Source organism: Anolis carolinensis, chromosome 2 (genome assembly GCF_035594765.1).
Source record: "Anolis carolinensis isolate JA03-04 chromosome 2, rAnoCar3.1.pri, whole genome shotgun sequence".
Taxonomy (NCBI): Eukaryota; Metazoa; Chordata; class Lepidosauria; order Squamata; family Dactyloidae; genus Anolis; species Anolis carolinensis.
In genome coordinates, this window is record NC_085842.1 from 243,289,015 (window position 1) to 243,302,114 (window position 13,100).

The 13,100-nt window shown below is 42.0% G+C and overlaps 1 protein-coding gene across 4 annotated transcripts in view; it reads right to left on the reverse strand.

The window, feature by feature from the left end:
- The window catches only part of dock8 (dedicator of cytokinesis 8), a 99,020-nt gene that overhangs the window by 71,365 nt on the left and 14,555 nt on the right, over nucleotides 1-13,100 (reverse strand). For 3 of the 4 annotated variants that reach the window (XM_008103317.3, XM_008103316.3, XM_062971965.1), the window contains exons 3-4: nucleotides 4,113-4,288; nucleotides 547-618 (exon numbers count right to left, since the gene is read on the reverse strand). In XM_008103317.3, the coding sequence (XP_008101524.2) occupies nucleotides 547-618; nucleotides 4,113-4,288 (248 nt within the window). Of the gene's footprint in view, nucleotides 1-546; nucleotides 619-4,112; nucleotides 4,289-8,999; nucleotides 9,187-13,100 lie in introns of those variants that run through there. The other variant, XM_008103318.3, reaches the window with a different exon arrangement.

The following is a 13,100-nucleotide window of genomic DNA, read 5'->3' on the forward strand; positions in this document are numbered from 1 at the left end:
GTATATTTTGAATTGTGGTTTATATGTGGCACTATAGTTCTTCTGTGAGCCATCCCGATTCCCCTGGGGAGATGGTGGCAGGGTACAAATAAAGATTTATTATTATTAATATTATTTATTATTTTATAGATATTAACTATTTGTCCAAACAACTATGCTAATCGATTTATTATTCCCAGTGTGATCTGCATGGTGGGATTTGAACAGGCAGAATGAGTGCACTAAACATGCAAACTAAAGATGACTTGCCATTTGAAAAACTCCACACTGTGAAATTAGTGCACAGTGCTACTTTTGCATCTGGACAAATGAAGAATCAGTGTGGTTAACTGTAACTGTATCCAAAGGATATAACATATTCAAGACAAATTGTTGTACACAATACCAGTTACCTGTGACACTTTCCAAACTGAGTCCAGCATATATACTTTATGAGACAAAAACCTCACCTCTGTAGACAAGTCAAAATAATAGGCTTTTAACTTACCAAGAGAAATAAATCTGAAATCGATGTATTAATTCTTCAGTTACAAATGTAGAACTTACTTTCGATTCACAATCAGCCAGTCACGAACATAGGTCTGCACACAATCCCGAACATGAGGATCCAATTCAGCTCTGAGAAAGGAAGAAGATTAATATGTACACATTATTACAGTGTAGCTGTTTGTTCTGGAAAATAAAAGCAATTGGGTTGCTCATACATTAAGCATTCACAATACACATTTGCATATGCTTTGGTTGCACTTTGAAATTTGTATGCCCAGATCAAATCTGTTTCCCAAGAGCATTCTGCTAGAATATTGTTTTAAATATGTCCCAGTTTCTTTCTGTGTAATTCTAACTAGTGTTAGATACGGTGTCATTGCTCTTGCTTCTGAAATCTACTCCCTACTACTGCTGTGGCCCAGGGTAAGAGGGAGAGAATCGAGTGTCCTTCCAGGAATTGGAAGGAACCTGTTTCTTTAAAACGCATGAGAACCAACAACGCTGAATCAAAACTGGTACCTAAACAGCTGTGGGCTAATTGGAAGAGGGAAGTGGGGAGTGGAGGAGGCGAGATAAAAGAGAGAAGTGCAGAAGAACAGGGGGCTTTGTTAGATTTCTCTTACTAGCATGTCTGAATGTAGAAGCTCTGGGAGTGTTTCAAATAGCTGTCTGAATCTTGTTTCCTGTAGCTCAGTGGTTCTCAACCTGTAGGTCCCCAGATGTTTTGGCCTTCAACTCCCAGAAATCCTAACAGCTGGCTGGGATTTCTGGGAGTTGTAGTTCAAAGCACCTGGGGACCCATAGGTTGAGAACCACTGCAGCTGGTCTTAAACAACAAATGGAATGGATGACCAGGTTTATGCTGTTCCATTACCTATGTATAAAGAAGGACACACTGACACCCCATAACTGCATAGTACATTTAATCTGGCTTCTTAACAAAAGCATGTCTGATGCATGATACCCTACCAGGAGGAGTGCTATCCTGGCCATAGCCTCGCTCTGGAAAGGTAGTGCCATGGTGTGCCATGTTAGTTACAGCCTGGCTACTTTACAATAGAACACAAGCATCAACAAGCATCACAGTCTATTAATATGGGGACAAAACAACTCATGTATGTCCCCACCCCAGCCAGCATACACAACCCTTCTCTGAAAAAAACAAGTAAGTCATCATTAGAAGTGCAGTGAAAACAGAACCGAAACTAAGCAGAAATGAAACCTCAGATGAATTATATTTCAAGCTTTAACAATATTTCAAAGCTAAGCTGGCAGACAAGCATGTTCCCATTAAATGTACTGATTTTATATTGTCCAAAACAGAGTTTTCCAAACTGTGTGTCATGACATATTAGTGTGTCAGCTGCAATGTGTAGGTATGCCATGCAAAGATAATGAGAAACATACATATACATACATACACACACACACACACACACACACACACATACACATACACACACACACAAATGAAAGGTTTTCATGATATGTTGTGTCCCCATATATTTCGTTCTTACAGTTTATGTATGTGTCTGTATCTCTTATAACTTTTAAACCCTGGTTTGCTGGTAAAACTGAATTACTGTGTGGTGAAATAATGCATGTCTGTAAAGCATGTCATCAACATGAAATGGTGAGAAAAAGCTCAGGTCTAAAGCAATAGCACTGAGGGAGTCGTGATGGAAATAGGCCACATGGTGTCCTCAAAGAGTCAAACAGATATTGACAGATATTCAGGTGCAGCAAAATACTGCACAAAAAATCCAAAATCCACAAAACAGCAATGCTTCAGTTCTATTAACTCCTATTGCAAGTGAAATGTTTATTCCTTGTGTTTTATTGCCCTTTGCCCCTTGTCCTCACATAGGCAAAAGAGTGGCTTCTCCCCACACTGAAATCTCCTATACTACTTTAACTGAGCATCTGTGACAACATATAAGATTGTGCCTTTTCCTCCTGTTGTATGATTTTTAACATCTTTGCCTGATCAAGAAATCAGTGAAGCTTTGAAAATTTGCACACTATATTCTAAGATTCGGAGCTGGCAGAATAAAGGTATTGCTGCTTTGTGGATTTTGTATTTTGTTGTATATTATGGGTTTTCCATCCATGCCAGCATTGGATATATTAATTAGGTTAGAATGGGAGAAAAGCTTTGTTTTGTTTACTATCTGGTTATGTGAAATGAGAAATTTGGAATGCAGAAATATTTGAGAAAGAGTAAGAAACCTTTGACCAGCTGGCAAGACAAGATTTTAAAAACTGATTTCAGAGAGAATTAACATTTTTTAATAATAAAGAACTTTGGGTTCCTTCTTTGATCAGCTGGCTTGAAGGGAAAACTCATGAAACCGCCCTAGTGCCTTTGGGGAGAGAGGGCAGGTTATAAATATGTTATTATTATTATTATTATTATTATTATTATTATTATTATTATTATTATTATTATTAAGAATGTGGATTACTCAGACAACCATCCAGAGAATTTTAAAATGTTTTTAATTTGTTTCAGTTATGCCTCCTGTGTCAATAATAATAGGTTCTTACAATACCTGAAATAGGTACATCAATGTCCAATTTAGAACCTCAGCCTATGAACCAGCTTTCCTTTATATGGCACCCTCCAAATGTTTCAGACATTTCTCAGCATCCCTAACCATTTGTCAAGCTGGTTTGGGTTGAAGGATGTAGCAATCCAAAAATAGTTGGGACGTTTGGATGGATCACTTTGAAGGAAGCTATCGAAGTTTCGTTCATCAGACTGGATTTTTCAAGAGCTGTCATTTAGAGTAGTGATTAACTAGGTGACGTTTACATTAGAAATGCGTCATTTAAATCGAAAGCTTCAGATCTAATAAAGGATGAACTCTCCTGGGTCCCTACTACTGCAACAAGATCCAGAACGACACTCCTATTGAGTAGCAAATGGACCATTCCTATAGTCTATAGAGATCAAGAAGAGAAAAGGTTTGGCTCAGGAAATTGTACAATGTAGTGGGCTCCATCTTACTTATTTGTCTTCCCAACCTTCTTCTAAGTCACTGGTTCTCAACCTGTGGGTCCCCAGATGTTTTGGCCTTCAACTCGGGCTGTGGCGCAAGCTGGTGAGCAGTCAGCTGCAGCCGAGACCAATCACTCTGACCAAGAGGTCATGAGTTCGGGGCCAGCTCGGAGCCTGCGTCTGTCTTTGTCTTTGTTCTATGTCAAGGCATTGAATGTTTGCCTTATATGTGTAATGTGATCCGCCCTGAGTGCCCTTCGGGGTGAGAAGGGAGGAATATAAATACTGTAAATAAATAAATAAATAAATAAACTCCCAGAATTCCTAACAGCTGGTAAACTGGATTCTGGGAGTTGTAGGCCAAAACACCTGGCAACCCACAGATTGAGAACAAGTGTTAAGTAGTTCAAGGTGGAATACATGGTCTTCAATTTTGTTTTAATCCTCACAAAACCTTGTGAAGTATGTTAATTTGAGAGAATGACTGGTCCAAAATCTGTCCATGAGTTCAATGGCTGAGTGGAGGTCTGAGCCTGGATTTCTTTAGACCTTGGTCAACTTCTATGTTTTGGGTTTTAAAGCACACTCTCTTCCCACCCCCACCACCATCCGATTTGCTTACCCTTCTTCTGGTAAAGATGGCTGTAGAGTCCTGTGCTCCTTTGGAGTAAAGACCACCTCCAGGTCATCTTCAGGAAAATCCCCAAGTTCCTGGAGTAATTCTGAATCTAAATTATTCAGCTGCATCATCAGGAAGCCTTCAAAATCCACTGGCTCTACTGCATCATAGAACTGAGGCTGAATGTTACAAAAAGAAAATGAATGATGCTGGTTTGCTATTAGCACACCACGCATAAACATATAGCACCTCCCTGTCTCTGGGGCCCCTTCCACAGCTGAATAAAATCCCACATTATCTGCTTTGAACTGGGATGTATGGCAGTGTGGATTCAGATAACCCAGTTCAAAGCAGATATTGTGGGATTTTCTGCCTTGATATTCTGGAATATAGGGCTGTGTGGAAGGACCTTCATGCATTACATTTTGTGCCATGCTGATACATTCACTGATTGTGTAACAAACACCATTTAAAACGAAGCAGGAATAAACATACCAAGAGGAAGGCATGCTACACAAACTCTTGTCGTGATCACCTTCCATTTGGAAATCTATGGGCCCATCTAGACAGCCATATAACCCAGAATATCAAGGAAGAAAATCCCACAATATCTGCTCTGAACTAGAGTATCTGAGTCTACACAGCCATATATTCCAGTTCAAAGCAGAAAATGGGGGATTTTATTTAACTGTGTGGAAGAGGCCTATGTCCCCATTGTGAAAGACCATATGGATCTAGAAGAGGTCTCTAAAGTAATTTACAGATCCACCGCCAAGACTCTACCCTTGCTTGGCCACAAGTGAATCGCCCACAATGATGATGAAAAAAAGCCCAATTATTTGAAAATAAAAGCAAACACTCCACTATCTCTCTGTTTTTTTGTAACTGTTTTATTTTTTATTTATGTATTTATAATTTATGTATTTGTGATGAGGGGTTGCAATCCTTGTGGGTTAGGGTTGGTGGTAGCTCTTTAGCTCCTCTATCCTACATCCTTCCATCCTTCTCCAATTACCTTGTCTGTCTTTCAAAAATTCATTTAAGAGCAAGTCCTTGTAAGCCCCCGGTGGCGCAGAAGGTTAAACCTCTGAGCTGCTGAACTCCCGCTGTTAGCCCCAGCCTCTGCCAACCTAGCAGTTCAAAAACATGGAAATGTGAGTAGATCAATAAGTACTGCTCTGGCAGAAAGGTAACAGCGCTACATGCAGTCATGCTGGCCACATAACCTTGGAGGCAGGGCCAGCCGGAGATATTTTTTAATGTGAAGCGGGGGTGCTGAAAAGCGCCCCCGCCACCGGCCCCGCCTCCCGCGCCCTGGCCCCGCCCAGCGTGCCCTGGCCCCGCCTCCCACGCTGCGTGGGAGGCGGGGCCAGGGCGAATAGTGAGGGGGCGGGGCCAGAGTTGGCCCCGCCCCCCGCCCAGCGTGCCCTGGCCCCGCCTCCCACACAGCATGGGAGGCGGGGCCAGGGCACGCTGGGCAGGGGGGCGGCGCCAGAGTTGGCCCCGCCTCCCACGCTACTCCCGCTCGCCCGTCTGGCCTTTTCTAGCAGGCCAGACTGCAGCGGAGGTCCCTCCAGGCCGCAATCGCGGCCTGGAGGGACCTTCGCTGCAGTCTGGCCTGCTAGAAAAGGCCAGACGGGCGAGCGGGAGTAGCGTGGGAGGCGGGGCCAACTCTGGCCCCCCGCCCAGCGTGCCTTGGCCCCGCCTCGCACGCAACGTGGGAGGCGGGGCCAGGGCACGCTGGGCGGGGGGCGGGGCCAGAGCTGGCCCCGCCTCCCACGCTACTCCTGCTCGCCCGTCTGGCCTTTTCTAGCTGGCCAGACTGCAGCGGAGGTCCCTGCAGGCCGCGATTGCGGCCTGGAGGGACCTCCGCTGCAGTCTGGCCAGCTAGAAAAGGCCAGACGGGCCAGGGCGCACTGGGCAGGAGGCGGGGCACTGTCAGGGCGGTGCCCCGCCTCCCGCCCAGCCTGACGGCGCCCCCCCAGGCCTGCGCCCGAGGCGGCGGCGTCAGGTGCCTCTATAGTGGGGCCGGCCCTGCTTGGAGGTGTCTATGGACAACGCCGGCTCTTCGGCTTAGAAATGGAAATGAGCACTGACCCCCAGAGTTGGATATGATTAGACTTAATGTCAGGGGGACACCTTTACCTTTATTTTACCTTGTGAACATAAATTAAAAGCCAGAAATAATTTCCTCTTGTTATTAGAGACCCATCCTATCCTTCATTCAGAGAAGGCTTGGCATTAAAATGAAAGGTTGTACTTTCCGTGAAGTATCTGAGATGGATGGGAAAAACAATCGACTTACTGATGAGGTTAATTCCCATGGGCCAAACTGACCAAGTAGGAATCAACATTCCTTTTCCGTTTATACTGTTAAGACTCCTTCCCTCCTTCAACAATTTTTGCTTGCCTACCCTGCTAACTATATGTGGCAGTTCCAGTTCCCCATCAGTTCTTTGCATTTATAGAAAAGTGAGGTATACAATGGAGAAGCAAAGGGAAAAGAAAAATAAAGATGATAGTTCCTCATTAACTGTACTGAGGGAGGAAAAGCTAAATATAAATCGGGAGCCTCTCAGACCAATGTGGTACAGCCTGCCTCTGAGAAGGAAAGGAAGGCAGAACAGAAAAACCCCCATTAGAAAATAGACTGGTTCTCCTGTATTAATTCTACCCCAAGCATCATTGGTCATCTAATTTCTACAAAAATTCATTTCAATTACTTTTTTACAGCTTAGTTATGATTTTTTTTCGTATGAACATCATGTTCCATATTAAGAACAACATGTGTTTCATATTTATTGACAAGCATTTCACTAAATGATTTTATTTAAGTATAAATGTATGTAACATCAAAAGGAAAACCTAAACTACCATGTTACTATGTCCTTTTTCTTTAACATGCTTTATGACATGTCATCAGGAGAAAGGGGAGTACAGAAGTAGCATTTTTGTTCTCTTAGGGCCTTTCCAGACAGGCCTACATCCCAGGATCTGACCCCAGGTTTTCTGTTTATCCCAAATTATCAGGCAGTATGGACTCATATAATCCAGTTTAAAGCAGAAAACCAGAGATCAGATCCTGGGATATAGGGCTATTGGACTGCTTGTCAAAATGAAAACCCTTCCTCATGGGTCTTTACCATAAAGTTTTTAATGGCTTCATATAACTGCAACCTTGCAAAGAATTAGGACGTTGAAATGTCCCGCTCCTTTGCCAAGCTGCAGACAATATTTTGCAGAGTCTGACAGTTCCTTTTACAAATATAAACTTTCAATTATATGTCGTTCTCTTAATTGTTTCTGGTACAATCACAGGAAGTTATTGAAGAAGCATTTTGCTTGAAAACATTCACAGAAATATGTGATAATAAATGTCTTTCTGGGGACACAGAACAGTGTTTTTGCTACAAAGAACTAATATTATGAGGAAGCATAGTTTGTCTTTTGGAGGTCATGGAACAGTGTTTTTGCTGCAAAGAACTAATATAAGTATATCATGAGAAATCATATACATGACTCCTCAAGCTTAAACTCCCTTTAAGACAATAAAGACTATAGTCTTAGGCCCCTTCCACACAGCTGGATAAAAACCACAGTGAACTGGATTATATGGCAGTGTTGACTCAGGGCCCTTCAAGGCAGGCCCTATATCCCGGGATCTAATCCAAGGTTTTCTGTTTATCCCAGATTATCTGGCAGTGCGGACTCATATAATCCAGTTTAAAGCAGGAAACCTGGAATCATATCCTGGGATATAGGGCCTGTCTGGAAGGGCCCTCAGATAACCCTGTTCAAAACAGATATTGTGGATTATTTGCCTTGATATTCTGGTTATATGGCTGTGTGGAACCTTTTATGAAACCGTTAATATTAAAATCGAGTCCCTTCGGGAAGAGGAGGCGGGATATAAATAAAGTTTATTATTATTAAAAGTCAATAAGGCTTTGGGCATAACTAAAGTCAGGATTGTACTTGTATTACTGATGTATCAAGAAATACATATCACACATGGGGCCCCCAGTGGCGCAGCGAATTTAACCACTGAGCTGCTGAACTTGCTGACCGAAATGTCAGCGGTTCGAATCCAGGGAACAGGGTGTGCTCCCACTGATAGCCCCAGCTTCTGCCAACCTAGCAGTTTGAAAACATGCAAAAGTGAGTAGATCAATAGGTACCGCTCTGGCAGGAAGATAACGGTGCTCCATGCAGACATGCTGGCCACATAACCTAAGAAGTGTTTACGGACAATGCCAGCTCTTTGGCTTAGAAATGAAGATGAGCATCAACCTTCAGAGTCGGACTCGACTAGACAATGTCAAGGGAAAACCTTTACCTTTCCCCAATATAGCACAGTAAAGACGACCAACTATTTTGTCACATCATCTTTTTCAGACCACACCACTTCTATCCCATCTGGATTTTTTGTCAGAATTATGTGCCTGATAACAGTCATTTGAAAACAGGTCTGCATTAATAATTGTAATGTAAAGCATGTTTAAATTTTAACATGTCAGTAGCTAAAAACTAGCCATACCAAACATCTTTGCTAGTAATAGGTCATAACTTTTTTCAAACATAGTATTTCTTGATTATTCAATAAAAAAAGATAAAAGTGACAATGTAGAACCAAGCTTTCTGGCCATCCAAGATGAACTTTGCATACATTTTACATTTAAATAGCAAAGTTGTCACTTCTTCAGTTTTACAAACAAAAATGACAAGAATGACTGGACTAACTTGTGAAAGAGTATTTCTAACCATCTGTTAAATAAAAGATAAATCCAGCTGGTTCGGAATTGCTGTCTGATCAATCCATTGAAAAGCAAATTAAGCATCCTACCAAAAAAAGAAAAAATAACCCTTACAAATCCCGTAGAGCAAACATACCTTCTTAGTATGGTGCAATCAATATCAAAAACATGTGTCAGCAACCAAAATGGTGGAGAACGGAAACAAAAATCGAGCGTCTTGGCAAAAAAAACCCCCAAACTTTTTTTCAAGCAAGAGACAACTCCCGCCACCCTCCAATGAGTAACCAGCAAAGGACGAGTAAACCACCGCCACTTCACAGATTGAGGAAGTGAGCAAAATGATGGTGGTGAGCTCTGACAGACAGGAAGCGTATATTTCTTACAGTGTTCCACTTTCCAAAACCGTAGCTTTCGAAACATCCTGAACATTGTGATCAAAATGTAGTGAAAAAGCCTGGAAAAGAACTCATTAGGCTCAAGAAAACCCTGCAGTCACCACATTCACCTTGTTGTTAACAAGGACTGAAGGCAAGAAGAAGAAAAATGTCCTTTGTTCTGAACAATAAGAGTTCTCATGGTGTTTTGAGAATGAGATTATTTTTTTAACAGAGTAGCTATTCTGAAAGATTGTGCTTTGGTTCAAACATTATCAAATCAGGGTAGAAAAAAATGAAGCTCTAAGGAATAATTATGTGAGACTGCACTGAAAAACCTCATCATTAAACATCACTATAATTCTGAAATTGTAATCTAGCCAAGATTATTTTGCCTACTGACAGATGGTAATCCCATTAGTTTCATAGGGTTTCCTTAGGCAAGGAATAATAAGAGATGATCGTACCAGTTTCTTCCTCTGAAATGCAGCCTTTCATACTACCTAGTATACTTTGGTAGTCTCTTATCCAAATACTAACCACAGCTGACTTTACTTAGTTTCCAGGATCAGTGGGGACCAGGTTCCTTTAGGCCAGTGTTTCTCTAACTGTGCTCCTCCAGATGTTTTGGATTTCAGCTCCCACAATTCCTAACAGCTGGTAAGCTGGCTGTGGTTTCTGGAAGCTGAAGTCCAAAACACCTGAAGTCCAAAGCACAGTTTGAGAAATATTGCTTTAGGACAGTGGTTCTCAACCTGTGGACCCCCACATGTTTTGGCCTTCAACTCCCAGAAATCCTAACAGCTGGTAAACTGGCTGGGATTTCTGGGACTTGTAGGCCAAAACATCTGGGGACCCACAAGATGAGAACCACTGCTTTAGGGTATTGAAACCTACACTCATTCTAAATTGTGAGATAAGATGGCATTTTAAATAAGGAAATAAATCACTAGAACTGTATATTTAATCAGGATCTATCTAGGAAATCCTAATTATTTTTTGTCTTAAAAATTAAGGTAGATCTGCCCATAAGTCATATCACAACAATGCTGGAATCTCTTGGGGAAGTGGTTCTCAACCTGTGGGTCCCCAGATGTTTTTAACTCCCAGAAATCCTAACAGCTGGCAAAATGGCTGGGATTTCTGGAAGTTGTAGGCCAAAACACCTGGGGACCCACAGGTTGAGAACCACTGTCTTGGGGCAAAGTAATTCAGTAGTCACCAAATTAACTATTGCTTCTGAGCAACATAATCATGAATAGTAATAATATTCTAAACTTGTGTTATACAGGAAGGTACAAAAATAATATAATTCTATTATATGATCCTATGCATATTTACCAATACTCAAATTAAATTAAATGAGCTCTCAGGTAAATGCATATAGAATTGCAACCTGCTTGATATAGTCTGCAGAACGAATCTACAGCCCGCTGCCTAATTTGTTTACTACTGTATAAAACCTATACATGTTGCACCAAACACATGAAATATGCAAAATTGTAACAATTTATTTTTCAAAGGGAAGAGGAAATTTTAGGGCTAATATGAAGCAGCAGTGAGTACCATTAGCCCTCCACATCTCCTGGGGTTAGGGGCACAGAACTCCCACGAAAGTCAAAAAATGTGAACAAATAAATTGCTAATCTTCTGCCTGAGAGAACTGCCTCTCAGGGCCCTTCCACACAATCATATAACCCAGAATATCAAGGCAAAAATCCTACAATATCTGCTTTGAACTGGGTTGTCTGCGTCCATACTGCCATATATTCCAGTTCAAAGCAAATAATGGGGGCATTTATTCAGCTGTGTGGAAGGGGCCTAAGAATGTCTAGGTCAGTTGTTCTCAACCTGTAGGTCCCCAGATGTTTTGGCCTTCAACTCCCAGAAATCCTAACAGCTGGTAGACTGGCTTAGATTTCTGTAGTTGCAGGCCAAAACACCTAGGGACCCACAGGTTGAGAACCACTGGTCTAAGTCTTCCAACATGACTCTATAGTTGACTTCCACTGAAAGCTGACCATAGAATGACACAAGAGGACCTAGAGATCCCTAATGACAACATTTTAATCAAATTTATGAAGAATCAAATCCATAAATGTCAAAATGAGGAGGGACAGTTCCTCTGCTTGTCATTTTTCTTATCAAAATCCCACCTATACACCATTTCCCCCACCAAGGCTATCTGGTGGAAGAACATGTCATATTCCTAAGCATCTGCCCACTGAAGCAAACCTGCATACTACCAAATGGAAGGACCAGCCTTATCTCCTGCATATCCTAACATGTCTCGGTCTTGAAAAGAAATAGTTACTAGGGTTGTGCAATCCATTAAAAACATGGTTTAAAAGTCATTACAAAACTGGGGGGTGATGGCATTTTGTTTCTAAAGTATAGTTAGTAGAGATGTGCTTTCAAGACTTACCTTGTTCTCTTTCGTGTCCCCACTTTCGTCAAGGCCCTAATCCATTTCCGAAATTAGGAGGTCAGACATTTGTTTTGATTTTGTTTTGTTTTTTTCAGGGGGGGGGGGTGAAGGTGTCGGCCAAGGCCACAGCACCAGCCAGTGCCACTCAAATGCCCAGTAAGGAGCCGGGTAAAGGGAGGGGGGGAGGCACAGGATGACCCAGCAAATCCCAACCTTCCCCCCCCCCCAGGCCTGTGCGTGTAGGCCCAAAGTCTGCACCCATAGGCCTGGGTGCAGCTTTGGGCCATGCCTAGCCAGGCCTTGCAGGGCCTACAGTCGATTGCTGAGTAATCCTTACTGAGCGATCGGTTGTAGACCCTGCAAGGCCCAGCTGCACCTGTAGGCCCGGAGCTTTGGGCCTATGGGTGCAGGTTTCGGTCCTACGCACCCAGGCCTCGCAAGGCCTACAGCTGATCGATCCAAAAGGCAGGCGTGGAGCTGATATCAGCTCCTGCCTGCATTCTGTTTCGAGTCAGTTTTTGTTTCGTTGGGGGTCTTTCTGTTTTGTGCCATCCAAATGGACGATACAAAACAGAAACACGAATTAAACAAATGAGACAAATACTGCGCAGTGCGCACATCTCTAATAGTTAGTGAAAAATTCATTACTATAATGAGAGCAACGAAATTTCGTTACTATTTCATAATAGTAATTGCGCATAATTACTATGATGGGGAAACTTCAGGGGCTCCTTTCTCCCTCATTTTTACAGCCATTGGAGTGAAACTCACTACAAATGTAGAACACATTAACCACTCTTAGCCCACCAAATTTCAAAGTGTTTCACTTATCCATGGATTTTTGGGGAATTTTCAAAGTTTTTATAAACAATATTTTAATTAATAATAGTTATTATTATTATTATTATTATTATTATTATTATTATTATTATTATTATTTCTACCCCACCACCATCTCCCCAAAGGGACTCGGGGTGGCTAACAAAGTACAGTGAAGTGCTGCATATAGACAATACATAAATCTAAAATGATAAAACCATACAATTACAATCACACACATACATAATTACAATGTAAAACATTAAAATTCAAATGCCGTCATTCCTTTGGATAAAAACAAGTTGTTTCCAATTGACAGAGCTCAGTGCTGATGTGACAGCAACAGTAAGTCCTCGGACTAATCCTAAAAATCTACATAATATCAAAGGCTTATTTTAAAAGCCATGTTTTTAAACTGGAAAGGAAGGCTTGAAGCAAGGGGGCTAGCCTGATCTCTCTAGGGAGGGCATTTCAGAGCCAGGGTGCCACCACCAAGAAGGCCCTCTCTCTCATCCCCACCAACCATATTTGAGACTGTGGTGGGACCAAGAAAAGGGCCTCCACAGGAGATCTCAATGCCTGTGCCGCTTCATAGAAGGAGATACGGTCTTGAAGA